Source organism: Aotus nancymaae, unplaced genomic scaffold, assembly GCF_030222135.1.
Source record: "Aotus nancymaae isolate 86718 unplaced genomic scaffold, 86718_ANA_hifiasm-v0.15.2.pri h1tg000012l, whole genome shotgun sequence".
NCBI lineage: Eukaryota > Metazoa > Chordata > Mammalia > Primates > Aotidae > Aotus > Aotus nancymaae.
The window spans coordinates 33,536,751-33,560,694 of record NW_026988423.1 but is presented as its reverse complement, the minus strand read 5'-3'; the positions used below and the strand labels follow the sequence as shown (position 1 = coordinate 33,560,694).

General features: G+C 34.2%; 1 protein-coding gene across 3 annotated transcripts in view; it reads left to right on the top strand.

Moving 5' to 3' along the window:
* ARHGAP32 (Rho GTPase activating protein 32) overlaps positions 1-23,944 on the top strand; it is a 202,262-nt gene that overhangs the window by 6,864 nt on the left and 171,454 nt on the right. Inside the window, exon 1 of one of the 3 annotated variants that reach the window (XM_012470117.3) lies at positions 23,854-23,908. The exons of the other annotated variants lie outside the window; for them this stretch is intronic. Within the exon in view, the coding sequence (XP_012325540.1) occupies positions 23,870-23,908 (39 nt within the window). The 5' untranslated portion in view covers positions 23,854-23,869. Of the gene's footprint in view, positions 1-23,853; positions 23,909-23,944 lie in introns of those variants that run through there. 3 annotated transcript variants of the gene reach the window in all.

Sequence of the window (23,944 nt, the reverse complement as noted above, 5' to 3'; positions counted from 1 at the left end):
CTTAAATTTAGAGAGACATATTACATATCATGTGGTCTGTCTTGGAGAATGTTCCATATGGTGATGAAAAGAATGTATATTCTTTAGTTGTTGGGTAGAATATTCTGTAAATATCTGTTAAGTCCATTTATTCTAGGGTTTAGTTTAAGTCTATTGTTTCTTTGTTGACTTTCTGTCTTGATGACCTTTCTAGTACTGTCAGTGGAGTATTGAATTTCCCTGCTATTATTGTGTTGCCATCTATCTCATTTTTTAGGTCCGGTAGTAATTGTTTTATAAATTTGGGAGCTCCAGTGTTAGGTGCATATATATTTAGGATTGTGATATTTTCTTGTTAGACTGATCTTTTATCATTATATAATGTCCCTCTTTGTCTTTTTTCTACTGTTTTTACTTTACAGTCTGTTTTTTTTCTGGTATAAGAATTGCTACTACTCCTTGCACTTGGTTTCCATCTGTGTGGAATACCTTTTTCTACCCTTTTACCTTAAGTTTTTTTGAGTCCTTAGGTCTTAGGTGAGTCTGTTTAAGACAGCAAATAATTGGTTGGTGGATTATTTTTATTCATTCTGCCATTCTCTATCTTTTTAAGCATTTAGGCCATTTACACTCACCGTTAGTGTTGAGATGTGAGGTACCATTCTATTCATCATGCTAGTTGTTGCCTTAATATGTAGTTTTTAATTATGTCAGTAGGGCCCTGTGAAATTTATGCTTTAAGGAGGTTCTGTTTTGGTGTCTTCCAGTGTTTAGTTTCAAGATCTTGAACTCTGTTTAGCATTTCTTATAGTGCTGGCTTAGTAGTGGCAAATTGTTTCAGGATTTTTTTGTCTGAAAAAGACTATCTCTGCTTCACTTATGAGGCTTAGTTTTGCCAGATATAAAATTCATGGCTGACAGATATTTTGTTTAAGGGGGCTAAAGTTGGGACCCCAATCTCTTCTGGCTTGTAAGGTTTCTGCTGACAAATCTGCTGGTAATCTGATAGGTTTTCTAAGTTATTTGATGCTTTTATTTAACATAATCCCAAATTTCTGGGAGGCTTTGTTTATTTTTTAATTCTTTTTTCTCTTTGTCAGATTGGGTTAATTTGAAGGCCTTTTCTTCAAGCTCTGAACTTCTTTCTTCTACTTGTTCTCATCTATTGTTCAAACTTCCCAGAGCATTTGACATTTTGTATTTCTCTAAGAATGTCTTTCCAGAATTTGTGATTATTTTTCTTTTATGATACCTATTTTTCTGGAGTATTTTCCATCTATATCCTGTATTTTAAAAAAATTTCTTTATGTTGGTTTTCACATTTCTCTGGTTGATTAGCTTTATAATCAACCTTCTGATTTTTTTTTTTCTGGCAAATCAGAGATTTATTCTAGGTACAGATCCATTGTTGAGGAGCTGGTGTGATCTTTTGGTGGTGTCATAGAATCCTGTTGTGTCATATTACCATAATTACTTTTCTGGTTACTTCTCATTTGAGGCGACTATTTAAGTGGAAAGGTCTGGAAATCAAGGCTTACTGTTCACATTTTCTTGTGTCATGGAGTGCTCCCTTGATGTGGTACTCTGCCGCTTTTCTTGAGGATGGGACTTTCTGAGAGCTGGACTGCAGTGATTATTATTTCTCTTCTGCGTATAGCCACCCAGGAGGGCTACTAGGCTCTGGGCTGGTGCTGGGGAATGTCTGCAAAGAGCCCTGTCATGTGATCTGTCTTCAAGCCTCCCAGGCATGGATACCAGCACTTGCTTGGATGGAGGTGGCAGGGGAGTGAGGTAGACTCAGAGTCCTTGGTTGTAGATATGTTTAGTGTGCTGGCTTTCTTGAATGCTGGTTATGCTAGCAGTGAAGTTGTCACATGGAGAGATTCAGGACCACTGGTTAGCTAGGATGTTGTGGGCAGTGGAATTAGCTGTTGTCTTCTCCTTCTTGGTAGCAGGGTTATTCTGTCGTTAAGTTGCTGTAATGGCCCGAGTGATTGGCCTCCAGCCTGTAGGTGGCGCTTTCAAAAGAGCAAAGTTATAGTAGTAGTAGAGGCATCTAAGCTTGCCCTACCTTGGTCAGGGTAAGTATTTTGATTTGTCAGGTGATGGATGAGGCCATAAAACCCCCAAGAGTTTCTGTCTTTTGTGTTTGGCTATCATGGCAAGTAGAGAAATACTATTAGGAGGGGGCTGGTTTAGATGAGTCTGCATTTAGACTTCCCTTGGGCTAAGCTTGCTGTGGCCACTGTAGGGGATTGAGGGGGTGATTCTCAGGTCACTGGGGTTATATTCCAGAGGGGATTTTGGTTGCCTCTATTGTTTCATATAGTTTCTCAGGGAGATGGGTGATAGCTATAGCAAGAGGCCTTAACCAACTCCCTCATAGTTGATGAGGCTGGCCTGGCTCCTTCAGTGCCCCACTCAGAACTTGCCCTAGCCTGTGAGCTTTTCAGCTGAGAAAGCAAGCATGGCCTTCCCACCTCGCCCCTCCCTGTCTGTTGGTGGTGGCTCCTGGACTTGTATCTGAAGCAGTTTCTGTTTGCTGCCCAGATTCTGCTCAAGGAAATTCATGCCCAATCAAAATTACTACTTATTTCAGTTGGAAGCTTTCTTCATCCTGTGACCCCTCCTTAATTCTGCTGGCTGCTTTCCCTGAAGGCCCCTGTAAGATATAGTCAGGGATGACTTCCCTGGGCTTGAGCTGGAGACTGGGAGGGCATGCAGGGCACTTCCTCTCACTGTTCTTTCTACTTTTATGTTTTGCGTGAGTCCTTAAATTTGTTTAAGCTCTAGATAAGTTTAAATCCTTTTCCTGTAATCTGGATTTATAGATTCTTCAGGGATTGTGTGTTCAGAGGCAGGTTTTCTCACTCTCATACTTTGGGAACTCAGTTTTTCAACTGTCCTGTGGAATTTGCGGTAGTATGCTGCTTCATTCAAAGATCTTTGAATTCTCTTGATTTTTCTGGTACATTTCTTTGGTGGCTCTTGGAGCAAAAGATTATGGTGTTCTCCACATGCTGTTCTGTCTATCCTAGTGAGAGCTGCACCGTTAGCCCTGTTCCTGTCTGCCATCTTGCTCCTAAGTCTATTCATATAATTGTAACTTAAGATGTAAGGCTCTCCTAAGCCTTTCAGATGCAAAATAGTTTTATTTCACTTCTTAGAGTATACTATTCCTATCTGTATCATGATACTTGACTTATTATAGTAATCTGGTTGATTACTGATGTATTTATTTCCCTACTAGGTTGTGAGCTCTTTGAGGAAGGGTAGGGGTCATCTTATTTTCATTTTATTGAAGGATAAAGTTTAAAAGAGGATATAATCATGACTTTCATACAAATACAGAATGAGCAAAAGGTAAAGATATTTAACTCATTATTAATGAAGGAACCAGTCAATTGTTTAAAGTGTTTCAGAGGAGAATTCAAAAGTTACCATACTCTTATAGAGCAACCATTCTAAAATGCATACAAATGGATGTAAAACTGGCAAAACTGTTCTGTTTCACTGGATACAGTTTGCATTTTTATGGACAGGAATGATTTGTATCATTCTCATTTTTCTATAAGGTAAGTTCCATCCCTACAGAGTTATAAAATAACCAAATCAAAAGACAAAAAAATTCCTTACCCCTGTGGAAGCAGGTAATCCTCAGAGGTGCCAGCATTCTAGTGAAAGGATTTTCAGTAACTTTTTTTTACCTATGTTTAAATCCCCCACTTCTCCTACAATTTTTAAATCTTCAATAAATCTACATTGAACTTATTGAATGGAAAAAAGGTGACATTAGTATTTAATGTGGTGATCTGTTTACTCTGTATTAAAATGTCATATGCTGTATACATGTGAAATTACTGATTTGTCTTCTGGAATCCACAGAGAGTTGTCTAAGTACTTATGGAAATTACTATTTATAAAATACATTTTAACATATCATTATATTCTTATTTTATAGTCTCACTAATGTCTTTATGTGTGAGCTCCTTGAGGGCAGGTGCCATAATCCTTCTTGCATTTTAAAAAATAAAGCATCACTCTCAATAAGTAAGCATTGCTAGGTTGCAAAAGTGTGTAGTGAATGATGAAAACAGTATAAATGAAATTAGAGCCACAATTTTACCACCATTTCTCTCAAAAATTATATAGATTTTATGCAATAAATGAGACTAGCAAATTTGGGATCCTTTTTTTAAGTGAAATACAACTTTGAGAAAAAGATTTTTTTATTTAGGGAACCCTTTAGCATATTTACACACAAACAATTCCATTTGGTTAATTTTTTAGTTACTTCAGAGATAAAAGGACTTAGGTATTAAGTTTTTATTGATTTATGTTATGATGCCAGAATATTAGTATTTTAATATACATATCTAAAAAGGAGCCAGAAATTTTAGAACTGTTAAAAATTTAAGGAATGTTATATTCATTATAATCATTTAAAAATCAAAAAATGGGCTGGGCGTGGTGACTTATGCCTGTAATGCACTTTGGGAGGCTGAGGCAGGCAGATCATGAGGTCAGGAGATCGAGACCATCCTGGCCAACATGGTGAAACCCCGTCTCTAGTAAAAATACAAAAAAATTAGCTGGACATGGTGGCGCACACCTATAGTCCCAGCTACTCGGGAGGCTGAGACAGGAGAACTGCTTGAACCCAGGAGGCAGAGATTGCAGTGAGCCGAGATCACATCACAGCACTATAGCCTGGGCAACAGTGCAAGACTCCAACTCAAAAAAAAAAAAAATCATAACAATGGTAAAACCTAAAGTGGGGCTCTATCCTTTTGTAATTTATGGTTATGTACTCTTCATAAATCTGTAACTAGATACAGTATTTCAAGAAATCTAATAAAATGCTACAGTCTTTTTGAATTACTAAAAGTAAAGTATTTATTTACAGTTAATGGTGTAATTGTTTATCAATTAAATATTAAGCTCTTTCTGAAAATAAAATATTAAAAATATAAAGAGAAAGAGAGAAACCACAGAGAGTACTGAACCTTATATATGCCAATGTATATGTAGCATATACAACGTGGATATGCTGGTGATGATTCATGTCCTCGCAAGGACAGAGTAGAATACTGCAAGATTTCATCGTGCTATTCTGAATGGCACACAGTTTAAAACTTCTAAATTATTTATTTCTAGAATTTTTCATTTTATATTTTTGGACTGTAATTGAATGTGGATAATTGAAATCATAGATAAGGTGAAACTTAGACGGGTTCTTTCTTTTTACCTATCAACTTGTAAAAACATTTTCAGTTTGAACAAAAGAAAAAGTATTTGCAAATGTTTCTTAAATCAATATCTTTAGCTCTTTTATTACCGTGTGATGTTGAACTGTTTATTTTGATTGATGAGTGAATTTTAATTCAGAGGACCTAGTGATGTTTATCATCTCACAGTCTTTAAAAGCAGAATATTTTATGTTATGTTGCTTTGTGAACCATCACAAATGTAACCATTGATTAATATGCAAAGCCCTGGTTTTGAATTTCTGCCTGTTTGTTCGGAGCTCTTCAGTAAATAACTGTTAACTGTTAAGTCTGTCTCTGTCCTATCTTCTCCCATGGCACGTCTTGTCTGTCTCAAGATTCTGTGACTTCTTTGGCATGAATCAAGTGGTATTAATTATTGAAGTTATTTAATACATTACTGAGAGCTCTGTGATGTATTAAGTTGGAGTCTATGAAATTGCTAATTTTATAGGTCAAAAGTGTTAACAATTGGCAGTTTCATAATGTAAAGCCTATAATCATTTGAATTGTTGAACCAATGCTTAAGTGTGTGATTCTACTGTTAATCATTAAACTGAAAACTACATTTCACATATGCTATTTAAGTCATTAGGTGATCTGAATGTTACTTTTACCAGTAGAATTTGTTGTATAGCCTTTCAGAAAATTTTTAAAACTTACAAAATATTCAAGGAGAAAACTACATGAAACATGCAGGTGAAGGAATAATGGTTATTCTTGTCTCAAATGGAGTGTCATGGTAGTCTAGGATCTTGCTGTTTCTTCTTTTAGTAGAAATTTTTCCAAATAAACATCTAGTTTGTGGTCTTTGTTTTCTTTTACCCTTCTATTCATATTCTTTTTCCAGAATTTATATCATTTAAATATATCTTTAAATATTGCATGCACATTTTTATTAGTAAATCTAATGTATACAAAATTCAAGTATAGAAAGACATCAGTATCATTTTCTAGCAGCACTGAAGACCAATAATAATTTACCATAATAAAGTACCTGTAAAGGTAATGTTCTTAGAGTTTCATGGGAAGCTTTGTATAAAATATCTGGTAAAATTATATACATTGTTGGAACCCTGTATTTTTATCAAGCCTTCTGAATATAGGATTATCTTTAATGATATGGGAGTGAGATGAAGGAAAGGAATCTCAATTACAAAAAAGTATAACTTTCACAACATTTAAAAGTTTTGCTAATATGTAAATGTGTTAATTTTAGCTGTTACCTAGCAGAGGAGTTGTGATTATTATATTACTGGTACTTTCTGATAGTTTTTTCCAAATTATTTTAAACATCACCTCTAAATAATTTTTCCTTATGGTTAATTGGTTCTCTGAGGAGATATTTTCTAGAAGTGAAGTTTAAGGTAACACCTTTACTGCAAAAGAGCTAGTTTTATAATCACTTTCAGAAATTATATTTTTCCTTCAGTTTTCTCATCTAGTTGTTCCTACTCAAAATAGAGAATTGAATAAGAATAGTGATATAATTTACCCTTGGGGCTTATTTGATGGCTCTTTGTGTGCTGTGTAAATTATCCAGCTACTGAAATTTACCTGCCACCTTCTTTGATTCCTGTTTCTGATTTTTAGCACTTCCACATTGGTGGTGCTAGATAACACATTGGAGGATGTGTTCCTGAGCCTGGTCTGTGGTGCCCAGATATTAAGACATTAGGAAATATTCCCTATTTAGCACTATTTTTACTTCAGAGCTCTTGAGTTTTCTTATATGTGTTTTTTAAGTAAAATCGCTAGGCTGTTACGAAGTCTGATGCAGGTGCATAATTCTGAAAAGAATTTTAAGAGAAACCACTAAGCAGTATTCACAGATTCGATTTAGAAAGTGTATCTTTTAAATAATTATTGCCATTTTGTGGAGACTCTTATCTGAACTCACAATATATAAACTTATAAAAGCCTAATTATTTTGTTCTTTAGTACTGTACGGTGATGATTTTTCTAGGGATCTGCAACATTTTTGAATAAGTGAAGAAAACTGTAGTCTGTTTTCAGCAGTAAGTCTATTTCATTGAATTAGAATTGTTTTGGAAATATTCAGAGATGTTAATCAGTTACTTGAATTTATTTGTGACATACTTATTTTTTAAGAATCACTTTAGTGATATTGTTGTTCAACATAATATACCATATTTTTAATTAATCTATCTTTTTGATTGTACAGTAGTTTCCTTCTATCCAAGGGGGATGTGTTCCAAGACCCCCAGTGGATGCCTGAAACTGCAGATGGTAATGAATACTATATATACTATGGTTTTCTAGTACATATATACTTGATAAAGTTTAATTTATAAGTTAGGCACAGTAAGAGATTAACAACAATAACTTACATAAAATAGAAGAATTATAACAGTATACTGTTGACAGTTTCATAGATGGAAGGTTTATTCTTCCTGTAGATCTTAGCAGCCTCAGTATATGATTTCTTTTCTTTCCTTATTAAGTTGAGAACTTCACCTTTTCACTTACAGAAGCACTTTCCAGCTCCTCTTTGGCATATCTATATTGCCAGCATCATTACTCTTATGCTTTGGGGCTATTATTAAGTCAGATAAGCGTGACTTGAATATAAGCACTGCAATACCATAATAGTTGATCTGGTCACTGAGATGACTCATAAGTGAGTCACAGGCAGGTAGTCCACAGTGTGGACTCACTGGGCAAAGGGATGATTCATGTTCCAGGCAGGACGGGATGGAGTGGAGCGGTGCGGGATGGTATGAGATTTCATCACACTACTCAGAATTACATGCAATTTAAAACTTATAAATTGGTTTTTTCAGAAATTTTCCATTTAGTATTTTTGGACCATGGGTAGCTGAAACTGTGAAAAGTGAAATCACAGATAAGTGAGAACTACTTATTGGGATAATCATTACTGGATTTTGTGTGTATTGTCTCTGTTCTTTTTAAGAAAGGGGACAATACTGAGATCAATTGTATGTTAAGGAAGCTTCTATAAACATGTCATTTCAGAAATTTGTTATGTATGTTTCCTATGGTTAAACTGGCAGGAAATGGGCAGTCCTGTTTGCCTTTCTTGACAGCCCAAATTTTGTATCAAAATCTCATTTATTCAGTTTATCATGTATACATATGCAGTTTTACCAGCATATAGACAGCTCCTAAAATTTTTTTTTGTATTTAAGAGGCCAAACTTTTTTCCCCTTCATCACTATATTTTAAGCAGAAATGATATTTTTGTCATCATTTCCAGAAATATTTATAACATTATTCTAAAGTTTCTGTGACCTCTGTCAAATTCTGACTACAAATAATAAAGATAATACAATAAGTCCGGGCGCGGTGGCTCAAGCCTATAATCCCAGCACTTTGGGAGGCTGAGGCGGGCAGATCATGAGGTCAAGAGATCAAGACCATCCTGGCCAACATGGTGAAAACCCGTCTCTACTAAAAAAAAAAAAAATGCAAAAATTAGCTGGGCGTGGTGGCGTGCGCCTGTAGTCCTAGCTACTTGGGAGGCTGAGGCAGGAGAATTGCTTGAACCCGGGAGGCAGAGGTTGCAGTGAGCCGAGATTGTGCCACTGCACTCCAGCTTGGCACCTGGCGACAGAGTGAGACTCTGTCTCAAAGAAAAAAAAAAAAAGATAATACAATAAAATTTGAATCTGTTAAAGAAAAAAGTGGAAAGTGGCAAAAAGTCACTTTTTTCTCAGATTTAATTTCAAATGCTTTTTGCTAGCCTTATACAGAAAGAAGACTTTGATCAAGTCTTATTAAACTTGCCCTGTGCGTATTTTAGTGGTTTTTTTTTTTTCTTTAAGAAAAGAACATTTTTGGTCCACTTTGATAGCAGCATATACTTAACACTGATTGTATTTTGATGTCCTTTATGAATGTGTGTTTGGTGATATTATTGCTGATTTTCCATAGCAATTTCAGATCCATTTTTATTGTTTTTAATTATTAACTACCCATTTGATTAGTAGTTTGCCTTTTGTGACAGTACAAATTTAGCATTGAAACCTTTCTCATTCAATTGATCTCATGTATATAAATATACGTATGTGTGTTATTTGACTACAGTGCCTTGTCAAAGTATGAGAGCATTTTATGTAAATGAACCTATACTAGATATGTAAGTAATTAATGTCATAGATCTGGAATTGGGACATCCTACCTTCTGTCTGCTCTGTTCTTCACTGTAGCAGGCCGATCCTGGCAAACAACATTTCTCAGGCTCCTTTGCCAGCAGGCTGTTGGTTAGGTTTGGCAAATGGGAAGCACATGTGGAAAACTGGAGGGCGGGAAGAGGGGAAGAGCCCCAGGGTATTTCTTTCTCTCTTTTTCTGCTTTGAGAGGGGTCTTCACTGTGGTTCTAGTTTGTATCAGATAACTCCTAATATGGTTCAGTGATTAACAAAAAGTATTTTTTACTCCCATAACATGGGTACATTTCTTCATAGAAGCATTTTTATTCTTGTTTTTTCTTAACTGACTGTAAATATGAACATGTAGCTTTGCATATCGTAATTATATAGATTATCTAATCTCATTTATTTATGACAGGTTGTTTTACATTTGCAAATGGTTGCTGTAAGTAATATGCAGAGGAGGAAGAAGCTAGCTTGCTTACTTTCTCTTTCTTTCCTTTTTTTCTCCTCTTTTTTGCCCTTTCTCTTGTAAAAAATAAAACATACTTATATAGAAAAGTGAAAAAAAAAAAAGAGGCTTTCCCATAATCCTATTTCCCATGGTGGTGAGATTATTTTGGTATAAGCTTTTTACAATGTGGAAAGTTTTTAACAGAACATCCATATAAGTACATTTTTCTTGTACAAATGTCTTCAAATAGTTTCAAAAACCTATTGCTTTGGTGGTGTAGTCTCCTTTCCCATCATATCTGGGAATATGATTTTATAAATAATTATGGACAATATACAATTTTGTATTTCCTTGCTTTTCCATTTAAACATAAGGGTTCTACCTGATTATTAACGTGTTGTGTAGTGCAGGGAAAACTGCATATTCCCTATTGTATACTATGGGAGGTGTCATAGGTAAAGGAATTGGCAGTTTCACTGGAAGGGAGATATCTCTGTAAAAGACTGGCTAGCGGACATAATGGTAGACACCTTGGAAGGGGGAACTAAAAAAATATTGCCATGGAAAGGGAAGGGAATTAAATTTTCTTCCCTTTAGGGGAAAAGAGTGGTTGTCTTGAGAACTGCAGAATGGGATATGGAACAGATTGTAGACTTCACACTTAAAATGCAAGATTGCCAGGGAGAAAGGAGAGCTGATGATCAAACTGTGTCAGATCTGTGTACCTCCCTCCAGTTACCTATCCTACCTGCAGAATTTGTTCCTTCCTCCAGGATTTGCCTTCAAGTGCATAGCTTACTCATTTGAGGAAGCTTTACGAAGGTGGTTTGGGATAGTACTGAAGTCATTGCATTCAGTGGGGTCCTGGGAGTGCTGGGAGGCAAAAGTTTCTGAGGCTTTATATGCCAAGTCCTGGGAAGAAAGAGTTTTACTTGCATGAGAGGTACAAGAGCATGTAAAATCTGAGATCACTCAGAAATTCTTAAGTTCTTAGATGTTGTTAGTGTTCATTTTTTTGTTGAATATGTATAAGAAATTCTCATAAGTTCAGGGGCTTAAAATAATACCCATTTATTATCTCACAGTTCTTCATGTTAGAAGTCTGGGCAGGCTGAACTGGGTTCTCTGCTCAGGGTCTCCTAAAGCAGAAATCACAGTATTGGCTCGGCTGGTTTCTCATCTGCGGATTCTATTGGTAGAATCCAGTTCCTTATGATTGTAGGTCTGAGGTCCCTGTTTCCTTGCTGGCTGTCATTATTGGGGTTAGGGGCAAAACTTTTAGGGGCTGCATGAATTTCCTCTCATATGACCCCCTCAGACGGATGGTACCTGGTGCTTCAAATCTTGTTTGACTTTCCCTTTGGCTCCCAGCTGGAGAAAACTACTTTTGAGGTGCTCATGTGATTAGATAAGACCCATCCAGATAATTTTGTATTTTAAGATTGACCTGGGATTTTAATTATATTTGCAGCCTCTCTTCTCAGCAGTACCTAGACTGATTGTAAAGTCATGGGATGGGAATCTTGGGGGATGGGGGGACCCTCTTTAGAATTTTGCCTGCCACAGTCTTATAGGTGTTCTCTGTTATTTATGCTTCATAATATGTTTAACATGTGATAATACTGATGTGTTAGTTCGTCTTCATGCTGCTGATAAAGATTGGGAAGAAAAAGGGGTTTAATGGACTTATAGTTCGACATGGCTGAGGAGGCCTCACAATCATGGCAGAAGGCAAAGAGGAGCAACTCATGTCTTAACATCGATGGCGGCAGGCAAAGAGAGAGAGCTTGTGCAGGAGAACTCTATAAAACCATCAGATCTCATGAGACTTATTCATTATCACAAGAACAGCACAAGAAAGACCCGCCCCCATGATTCAGTTACCTCCCACTTTCCCTCCCATGACATGTGGGAATTGTGGGAGTTAAATTCAAGAGGATATTTGGGTTGAGACACAGCCAAACCGTATCAATTGATAACATTTGTCAATGGAAATTGCAGATATTCCAGAAATTTTAATTTCACTAATCCATAAAACCGATTGGGCAGGGGAAATATATGTACAATCTGTTGTTGATGTTAAATGAAAATGTTGTTAAACATATTTAATGATTATACAGTACTCCATAAAATAGGACATATTATTGCTGTTTCTTTAATAAGACTGAGTTTTATGTATTTTTCATTTAGATGAATATATTTATGATGAGTTTTGCTTTTTCTTTTTACTATTATTTTATAGGGAACTACTTAATTAATTAATATAGAGATTCCCAAATTACTTGCCAAAACAGTTTTATTAATTCATATTCTAATAAGTAATGTTGATGACTTTTATGCCATTCTTTTCAGTCTTTCAGAGTTTTAAAATATAAAATTTTGATAAGAGGAAAGCTGTTTCTCATTATTCTCATTTTTCATTTTTAAAACTTCAGTGTTTTTGAACTTTTATATGACTGTTATAGTACGTTTTGTGATAAAAATCTAATTTAATTCAAATACTGTGATTAACACACTGTGCAAATCTCTTCTTTCTTGGTCTGTTTCCTCTTTACAGTGGAATGCCTAAGTGAGATACCTTGCACCTCTGTGATTATGTTGAACGTCTCTCCGTAGCCTATTTTCTTTTCTTTTTTTTTTTTTTTTTTTTTTTGAGACGGAGTCTCGCTCTTGTTACCCAGGCTGGAGTGCAATGGCGCGATCTCGGCTCACCGCAACCTCCGCCTCCTGGGTTCAGGCAATTCTCCTGCCTCAGCCTCCTGAGTAGCTGGGATTACAGGCACGCGCCACCGTGCCCAGCTAATTTTTTTGTATTAATAGAGACGGGGTTTCACAATGTTGACCAGGATGGTCTCGATCTCTCGACCTCGTGATCCACCCGCCTCGGCCTCCCAAAGTGCTGGGATTACAGGCTTGAGCCACCGCGCCCGGCCGCCTATTTTCTTTTCTTAGTTAAATGTTGGTAATGCTCATTAGTGTTCTGTTAACATCTGTCAGGATGGAGCTTATAGTATTTTGAAGGGGTTAGGCACATACATAAATAATATGGAGAGGGTGGGCTTGTGGTGGGACTGAATGTAGAAGTAGCCAGCTTTATGGTTCTGTATCAGAGCACAGTGTGTTAAACTACCTTTTAGTTAGTTTACAGTTACCCAATGTTGGCACTTTGGATATGGGACCAAGAGAAGAAGCTATTTGATTCTTTAAAGATCTGTACAGTGAAGGAATGGTAGAATATTTTTTGGATTAGGAAACAGTGAAGTAGACAAAATAAAACCTTGCCAATTCCTACTTTGCAACTTTTCCATATCAAATTATATTTTCCTGAAGTGGATGAACTGTTCTCTATGTGGTTTAACTGGTTCAGATTATAGGGATACAAATATTTCTCTTGTTAGAGATATTATAAGACTTTTTAAGATGGCATTGGCTTTTTATCAGTAAGGATATACTTTTGGCTTGTATTAAGCTTGTGGTAAACTATAGAACTCAGATCTTGTTACATGAGTTCTTGTCAAACAGTTTGCTCCCCATCCTTTTACTTATATAATTGAATTTTGAATTTAAATTCAGGGCTTCAATTTTTATTCTTGATAAACTTCACATTCATTTGGTTTGTCTTGGCAGCTTTTAAAAATCTCTTTGAATTCTGTCACGCAGAGTTTCTGAATGTCCATTTCAGTTTTCTTTTATCTATAAATTTGATAAATATATGTCATATATTTTAATTTACTGTTATAAAAATGTTGAGAAAAGAATAAAAAAGCCCTGTGATACTCTGTCTCCTTCCTGCTGCATGTTAATTTGCAATAATTGACACTGAACATTCTTCAGTATTTAATCAGCTTCAAATTTATTTAACTGTGTTAATACTGAATTCTCATTTTATAATCTTATGCACAAGTATATCACAAAACACTATATGCTGTGCCATAATCACGATTTAATACATCATCTGCATGTGACTGTCAACTATCATTCTAACTGCCTTATTTAAGCACACAGACACATACCCTCAAAAAAGAAATGAATATGGGTTTCTATTTAATTTCTTCGATTTTATATTTGTATCTCTTATGCTTAAAACCTTAGTTTTTAGTGACATTAACAACTTTTTGTTTGCTTTAATCTTCTACTTTTAATAGTTTCGGAATAATAATGTCAGTGTTCCTGTACAGTTTGTTTCCTTTCATCTCTAGGACATATCCCACTAGGGATATATTATTAATACTTTGCTTCACTGTCATTTGAGGTTAATTCCTCTCTGTGTGCTTAAGGCACCAACTTATAATTAGGTTCATTTGTTTTATTTGGTTTTTGATCTTGGAGATTGCCCTTTCATCCCATTTTAATTTAATTTAATTTTAATATTAAAACACTTACATGACCCCAAAAGCTGAACTACAAAACTGAGACATTCAGAAAAATCTGTCTTCCATTCCTATCTCTTTGTTCTCTCTTAGGTAAGCATCCAAATCAGTTTTTAGTTTATCTTCCCATTTTTTTTAAGTGTAAGAAAACACACGTATATTTTTATATTTACAGTCTTTTAATTAAAGGGTAACCTGTTCTTATAACATGCTTTTTTTTTCAGTTCATATATGTTGAAGACTACTTCATAGCAATAAATTGATATTTTCCTCATTCCTTTTATAGCTATGACTATTCCATTGTGTCAAAGCAATACAGTATATTAAACTGTTTTCTTATTGATGAACATCTAGGTTATTTTCACCCTTTAGTTACTAGAAACAGTCCTGTAAAGAATAACCTTATACATACGGCGTTTTGTACTTTTGTCAGTATAAGAAGAAAATGGTTTGAAAAAATCAATGTTAGTTTGGTAGGATTTAAGAGAGAGTAGAAGTAAATATGTTTTCATTCTACCGCTCTGAACCAGAAGTCTTGCTAGATAGTTCTTATCATGAATGGGTATTGAGTTTTATCAGACAATTTTTCTCTTATCTATTGTAATAATTAATTTTTTTTCTCATTGTAATTGTGATTAAAGACAATGATAATAATAGATGTTCTATTACCAAATCATCCTTGCATTCTTTAAACAAATTTAATTTGCTTATAATGTATGTTTTTAACAAAGTGATGGATTTGGTTTATTATTCTTTTTAGTTTATTTTTTTGCATTTGTGTTTAATGAGATGAGCCTATAATTTTCCACTCTTGCTATTGTCTGTTTTTTCCCATTTAATTTTATTTACCTTTTAATTTAGGTATATCTTACATACAGAGAAGTCACAGATCTTATCTGTACAGCTTTATGACTTCACTTATGTTTTCTTTTTATGTGACTGCCACGCAGATTTAAACATAATACTTTTCCTGAAATTCAGAAATCTCCCTTGAGTACTTCTCAGTCAATATCTTTTCCACCAAAGGTAACCATTGTTTTTATACCTGATTTTTGTGCATGATATGAGGTTTGGGTCAACATTCATTTTTATTCATATAGAAATCTGATTGACTTAGTACAATTATTGAAATGACCATCTTTTTTCTGACTTAATTGCTGTGGTACCTTTGTCATGAGTCAGACAACCATATTGTTGGCTGCTGTCTGAATTCTCTATTGTGATGTTTTGGTCCATTTTTCTAGACTTAGACCAAATACCACACTGTCTTAGTTATTATGCTTTTATAGTAAAACTTGATCTTTGATAGGAAGTGTCTTCCAGCTTTACCCTTCTTATCTTGGTATTTCTGTGTCTTTTGTGTTTCTACATACATTTTTAGAATTAGTTTCCCAATTTCTGCAGATAAGTCTACAGATAATATTGGGGAAGAATTGATACCTTGACATTATTGCATCATCTAATCTATGCAAATGAGGCATGTGTGTGTATAATATATCTATTTCAATTGTCTTTAATTTTTGAACAATGTTTGTAGTTTTTAGTGTAGAATTCTGTCTTAATCTGTTCAGGCTGCTATAAGAGAATACCATAGAATTGGTAATTTATAAATAATAGAAAGTTATTGCTCATAGTTTTGGAGGCTGGGAAGTCCAAGATCAATCCAGCAGATTCAGTGTCTGGTGAGGGTTTCTTTCTTAGAAGTGGCACCTTTTATGTATTCTCACATGGTGGAAGACACAACAGGCTCCCACAACTCATGTCTCTTTTATAAGGGCACAAATTCCATTCAGAAGGGCAAAGCCATAATCACCTAATCACCTCCCGAAGACCTGACCTCTTAACACTTTGGTGGTTAGGTTTTAATATATGCATTTTGATGGAACACAGATGTTCAGAACATGGCAGGGTCTTTCACATTTATTAGATGTGTTGCTAGGTATTTGATGTTTTCTTCAGTGCTATTATAATTGGTATTTTAAAATTGGCTTTAAAATTTTATATTATGCATGTTTGTTGCTAATACATTTCAAATCTTGGTAATTTTTGTGTATTTATGCCTAGAGAACATGATAAATTCTTTGATTAATTCTGAATTTGTGAAGTATTTCAAATTTCATATGTGCACAATCTTCTATTTCTTTTATTTTCCTGATAATGCTGGTGAGGCACTCCAGCAAAATGATGAATAGATGTGGTACATACATCCTTCTCTTGTTCTTGATATCACATTAAGTACTATAGACCTTTAGTTTCTTTCAGGCTACTTTTTTTAAAAAATCACATTAAGGATGTTCTCTTTTATTTTTAGTTTGCTGATTTTTTTTAATGAACAGGGTTTGGAATTTTTTCAGATGTTTTTACTGCCTTAGAAATGACTGTATGATTATTTTCTCCCCTATAGTCTTGTGATAATCTGCTTAATCATAGTGTTTTATCTTTTTTATATACTCTTGGTTCCAATTTACTGACTTTTCATATTATACCTAAAATCATTATTTTATACTTCAAGTATAATATAGAAATCCTACCACCATCTAGATTCCCTTATCTGCCATCTTTATGTTATAGTTTTTATGCAGCTCATGTAAACTTTCATCAGACAGTTTTATAACTTGTACTTTCAACTGGTACATATACTTTAAAGAACTTAAGTGGAAATTAATAATCTGTTATGTTTACCTAATTATTCACCATTTCTATTGTTCTTCCTTTATGCCAGAAGGGCCAGATTTCAGTTCACTTGAGTTACCACTTTCCTTCTACCTGAAGAGCTTCTTTTAGCATTTCTTTTAGAGCCTATTTACTGGTGACAAATTCTCTTAGTTTTCTCTTATTTTATTATGTTCTTATTTTTACTTCATTTCTGAAGGATGTTGTCACTTGATGCATATTTCTGGGTTGAGAGTTCTTTCAGCATTATATAGATGTTGCTTCACTGTCTTCTGGTTTCTGATAAGAAATCCAGTCATTTAAATCCTTATTACTCTATACCAATATATAATATACCTTTTTTTTTTCTGGATGCTGTTAGAATACTTCCTTCATACTTGCTTTTCAACAGCTTTATTATGATGTTTTGGTTTGTAGTTTTTTTGATGTTATTTGTTTTCATGATCTTGAATCTGAAAATATGTATCTTTCAACAAATATGTAATGTTTTGGCAATTTCTTTTTTTTCTGTACGAGTGTTTCTTCTTACCTTCAGAGACTTCAAACACGAGTGTTAGATCTTTTACTATTGTCCCTTAGCTATCTATAAATCTCTTCATATTTTGTCAGTCTTTTAAAAAATTTTAACTACCTTTTCTTCAGATTGCATAGTTTTTGTCTGTTGTCAGGTTCACGGACTCTTTTCTCTGTCATCTCCATTCTGGTATTAAGCCAAGTTAGTATTTTTTATTTGAGATACTACATTTCTCTGTTGTAAAATTTATATTTGGGTTTTTTAAAAATGGTTTTCAATTTTTTTTTAAGAGAATTTAAGCCTTTCCATTGGTTCCAATATCTAATGCAGTTGATTATAATACCTGTTTTAAAGTCTTTGTCTGATTAGTCCAACATCTATTTCATCTCAGATTTGACATTTCTAGGTTGTATTTTGCATTGGAAATAGCTCATATTTGTCTGGTTTTTTATATAGCTAGTAATTTTTAATTATATCCTGGACATTCTGAATATTATGCTGTGATACTCTGACTCATATTGAAATCCTCTGGAGAATATTGACTTGTGCTTTATTGGATACCAGCCTGGTTGGGTTCAGATTGAAGTTTCATCTAGATTTTTATAGGTGTTGGTTTCAACCTCAGTTCAGTTTCATGACAATCACTGCAGTCTTATCCTGCTTTTTTTCTTTTCTTTTCTTCTTCTTCCTTTTTTTTTTTTAGCTAGGATCTGGCTTTATTGTTCAGGCTGGAGTGCAGTGGCATGAGCATGGCTTTCTGGAGCCTTAATCTCCCAGGCTTAAGCAATCCTCCCACCTCAGCCTACTGAGTAGCTGGGACTACAGGCACATGCCACCATACCTAGCTAACATTTAAATTTTTCTGTAGAGATGGAGTCTCCCTATGTGGCTCAGGCTGGCCTCAAACTCCTGGGTGCGATCCTCTTGCCTTGGCCTCCCAAAGTCCTGGGATTACAGGTATGAGCTACTGTGCCCAGCCTGCTATTTTTTATGGGGATTTTGCCTACATTCTCTGGCTCTCCAAATCTGCTTTTCCTGTTTTCTTTGATGAGAAAGATGAAGTTCTCTAAGAGTTTTAAAACTCTTGCACTGAGCATTAGGAAAAATAGCTAATGCATGCTAGGCTTACCACCTAGGTGATGAGTTTATAGGTGCAACAAACCACCATGGTAAACGTATGTAACAAACCTGCACATCCTGTGCATATACCCTAGAACTTAAAAATTAAAATTAAAAACAAAAAAGTCTTGCACCATTTTTTTCTGATTTGGGCTCCTGTCAGGTCTAAGTAAAGCAAGAAGAGAAAGAAAATAACCCCAAAGGTTATACCCACAGTCCTTACACAGTAGAGCCTTCCTTTATTGTTTCTCTACTCAAAAATGGATTTTCATTCAGGCTCTTAAGTCCTCATACCACTACTTAACTGGCGATATGGTTTGGATTTGTGGGCCCACCCAAATCTCATGTCAAATTATAATTCCCAAAGTTGAAGGATGGGCCTGGTGGGAGGTGATTGGATTATGGGGATGGATTTCCCCCATGCTGTTTTCTTGATAGTGAGTTCTTACAAGATCTGTTTGCTTAAAAGTGTGTAGTACCTCCCCCTGCTCACTCTTCCTCCAGCTCCGACCATGTAAGACATGCCTCCTTCCTCTTTGCCTTTCACTATGATTGTAAGTTTCCTGAGGCTTCCCCAGTCATGCTTCTTATACAACCTGTGGAACTGTGAAGCAATTAAACCCCTTTTCTTTGCAAATTACCCAGTCTCAGGTAGTTCTTTGTAGCAATGCTGTAATAGACTAATACAACTAGTATACTGTATTCTGATTCTAGGTCTCTCCTGGAGCCAGGCTGGAAAAGAAAAAAAGGGAAAAATCCTCTTGGCTATTTTCCCCATGTTTAAGGGTCATTTTTTTCTAGTCCTCTGGCCAGAAAAATGTACTTCCATAAGCATTTTGTTGACCATACCTGATATACTCATATCCCAATTCTGCCTATCCTTGGGTCAATTCCAGAAAGTAACAGAAGAAACAAATCAGGAAGCATACCATCATCAATGTTTGACTTTGCTCTCTAATCCACCTGCTCTCATTTTTTTAGGAGTTCTTAGTAGGTGCATGTTTTTATTTTATTTTGCTTTCTGTAGAGTTTTTAGTTGTAATTGGTGGAAGAGGCTGAAAGCTGCATATTCTTTTTTAATATACACTTTGCTGGGTATAGAATGTTGACAGTTGTTTTAAAGAGCATTTTGAAAGAACTCAATCTAACTTTTCTCATATTTGTTCCTCTGAACATCATGGGTATTCTTTCTTGTGGATGCTATTACATTTTGCTTTTGGTTGATAGTTTTTAACCATCTGATTAGGATATGCCTTGGTTTGATTTTATGTTTATCATACTTTAGATTTATTGAGTTTTCTGAGTCAGTGTGTTTATAATTTTCATGAAATTTAGAAAATTTATTAATTTCTTTAAACTGTTTTTTCTGTTCCTCTACTCCTTCTGTAACACCTCTTCTGTGCCCCTCCAACTATAGGCATTTTTCTTTTCTTTTTTTGCCTTCAGTTGCACATATGTTAAATTGCTTAATACTTGTTATTCCACATTTCATTAAGACTATTTCCATTTTCTGTCTTTGCTTAATTTTAGCTAGTTTCTCTGGCCATTCCTTCAAGTTCATTGGTCGTTTCTTCTGCCATGTGTGCTATTAATATTTTTTTTATTACAGATATGATGTTTTTCATCTATAGTAGTCATATTGATTTTTAAAATATTTTTTCTTATGTTCGTTTTTTTGTTTTATATATCCTGGAGTCTATTGAACATACTTACAAAGTATTTTTATATTTTTTTGTGCTAGTTTCATTATTGTTATTTCTCGGTCTCTTTCTGGCTAGTAATTTTTCTCTTAGTTATGCTATTTTGAATAGATTTCTTTAGGTCTCTTTGTATATGTGGAGATTAGGAATGACAATTATTTCAGGTTAATTTGTATATAAACATTTTTGTTTACTTCTTATGGTTTCTTCTCTGAGAGTTTCTCTGTAAGATCCAGTTATGCAGCAGCTTTAAAATGTAGCCTCCATTTCTACTGCCTAGTAATACTACTGCTTTCTGTTTGGAGTGTAGTCCTTGCTGTGATGAGAGATGCTTGCAGGTTAACAGTTTGAGTGAATACTGAGCTCATCTTATATCATTTGTTTCTCGCAAAGATCATAGCCTTTCCTGCTATTTTCTGTATGCTTGAACTTGAGCATTTTCAAGTATTAGTTTACTATTTTATCCAAGTTTCCTGGTAGTTTTTAAGTGGAAATTTTAGTCATCGCTGATGTCAAGTCTCTTGGTTAGTTTTGAGGTCTGGAGTTAACTGGTATCATAAAATGAGTTTGAAAAACATCGTTCTTTTTCAGTTCTATGGAATATTATTCCCTCCTTTCTCATTGTTTCCATGGTATCATAACTATTCCAGACAAATGTAGAACCAGCTAAAGTTCTATAAAAATTCCTCTTGACCTTGTTACTGTTAATTTTTAATTGAAGTTTAACACAAAAACATACATAAGTGAGTAAAATACACTAATGTTCATCCATTTGATGACCTGTATACTTCTGTGAAACCACCACCCACACCAAAATCTAAAATATTTCTTAGTAAGGTTTTTTCGTATTTCTCACCAGCATGATGTAACACTTATTTCTGTGAATAATTTTATCTATACTTGAACTTCATATAAATACAATAACACAGCAGGATTTTTTCTTCTGTCTTTCGTGTACTATAACAACTGTTAAATCTATTCATGTTTAATATATTAATAATTATTTTTCAGACATAGAATTTCATTACATATCTGTCTATATATGTAAATATCATAATTTATTCACTGATTCTACTGTTTGTGTATTTATAATGTTTCTTTTTTTGGTAGGTATAAATAAAGCTTCTATTAATATTTATGTACAAGTTTTTGTTGTACATATGAAGTAATTTAGGGGGATACATATTTGGGAATGTAGTCATAGGATCATAGAGTATGGTTAGTAGGAATTAACAATTAATTATCAAACAGTTTCCCAAGTGGTTATGCTATTGTATACTCTAACTAGCAGTGCATCTTTGCCAACATTGGTGTTCTATTTTATTTTTAATTTTGGCTTTTTGGCAGGTGTGCACTGTTACTCCATTGTGGTTTTATTTTGCTTTTTCTTGATGAATAATGACACTGAGTGTCTAGATTATTGGCTATTAGTATTCTCTTTTGTGAAATACCTGCTGAGATTTTTTTTTTGCCAGTTTGAAAATTGGGTTATTAGTTATTTTGTTACAAGGAGTTCTTGGTATATGTTGAGTATAAGTTCCTTGTTTCTAATTTTGATGCCATTGAATGTATTAATTTTTTTCTCTTATGAGTAGTTTTTTTTTTGCTTCTTGTTACTTACCTCAGATTTATTATTCTGTGTTTATTTTTAGAAGATTTATTATTTTTCATATTAAATGAATTTCCATCTTGGATTAATTTTTGCATATTATTTAAGAGAAGATTCAAATTTTATTCTTACTTTGCCTACTTTTAAAAACTGCACCATTCCTGTTCATTGGGCATGCTGTACTTTTAAATTGCATTAGTTTCTTTGCCATAAATAAACTTTATTGTATATGTACGGGCCTTTTTTGGTCTGTATTATATTTCATTCATTTGTTTGTTTATCCTTACTCCAATAGCATGTTGTCTTACTTAGTATTGCTTTATAGTAAGTCTTGAAATTAAAAGGTCTAAGTAAGGCCTTCAACTTCGAGGTTTATAATTTTAATGGAAAGCTATTAAATATCTTGGCATATTATGTCATACAAATATCACTAGCTTTAACTTAATTTTTTAAAAATCTTGAAGATAGAGAATATAAGATTAAAAGAGTATTACACACAATAATAACTACATGCCCACTAAAATGTGAAATTATGTTCAACTCTTTTATCTTGTTAATTATAAAAGAAAAGTGAAAAAGTACCGATCAGAGTGAAAACAGTAAAGCTTCAATATTTAATGTTTGTGAGGTTGTCAGAAAACAGGCACTCTTCTGCATACTTGGTAGCAATGGGAATTAGATTGGGCTCTCTGGAAGATCATTTAGCAGTGTGCTTCAAACAGTAATTTTAATCATAAAATTAGAGCTATTAAAATGACTTTTTGTTAGCTGTAGACTTTCACAGATAATAACACCATCTAGGGGAATTAAAAAATTAGAGATAGAATCTTTATTTGCTTTTCTAGGGTAGTTAACAGTACTCAGTTTCTTTGACCGTTTTCCTTGAAGGATGCTAAATTTTAGTGTTGTGATGGGGATTGTGGATGTCAAATACTAGTAAAATATGTACGCATGTTACTACTCCATTGGCTTCATGCTCAAGGAATTTATCCTCCTGATGAATGGAAAAGTCTTTTATTAGAGAACACTACATGGCAGTTTGCATTAAAAATGAATAAAAATACAATGAAATACTCCAATGTACTGTTTACAGGATAAATCCTTTGAAAGATTAATGAAGGAAAGTATCAGTATTTGGCATTGTTATTGGTATAGGCTTAAACGACTAGGTGGATTTGAATTGGATTTTGAGGATAGGGTTGTATAGGCAGGGATAATGAGTATGTTGAATTATAGAGTGTAAACAAGTACAGAAGAGTGAGGAGATAAAAACTGTTATTGAATCTATTAATTTCCTTAAACTTTTTGTCTAATTTTCTAGGAAGTCAGCTAATTACTGAGAGAGACACACATAGAAAGTTTAAATGTAAATGGTGTGTGCTTTTATGAACGTATGTTCACTTGCTTTTTGAGGTCTTTTGTATGTTCTGTTGATGAATGGTGCTGATACTGTGTTGATGATATTATAAACTATTTTGGAAGCATAATTAAGTGCTAATTATAACATAAAAAAATAGGGAAAATTGTTATTTTTATGAATGAATATCAGTTAATGAACTATTTTCTAAAAAAGAACTTTCTTAATCTTTGGTTTGGAGAGACAGAATAAATGACTCAAGCTATGTACTCTCAATAGAAATTTAAGATAATTTATTTTATTTTTAAAATATGTAGGTAAAAATATTAGTTCATCAGTTGACTAAATAATAGTACAGTATTTTCCTTTCAATTCTACTGGCTTTATTTTAAAAGAGTAAATGATAAAACCTTGTTATGTTAAAGTGTATTGTATTTGTTCGTTCACCAAAATATACTGAGAGACTAGGATATTCCTGGAACTTTTCTGTGCTATAGGAAAATATTGCTGGGCAAGAATATACATAGTCACAGACTACTACTTGAACTATTGATTCAAAAATATTTTCTTGAATCCTCTGCAGCTTTTTGGACCATTGTTTGGTTCACTGGCCTAATTATTACCATTTTGTCTTTTTAGGCAGAGGTTTTCCCGTCAGGCCCTTTTGCATAGCCTGTGGATTTACCTTTGGGTCATGTTTCCATCTACAGTCCAGTCAGTTGTGGTTGCAGAGGTGTGTGGTACATGATGTTTCTCCCTCATATGGATA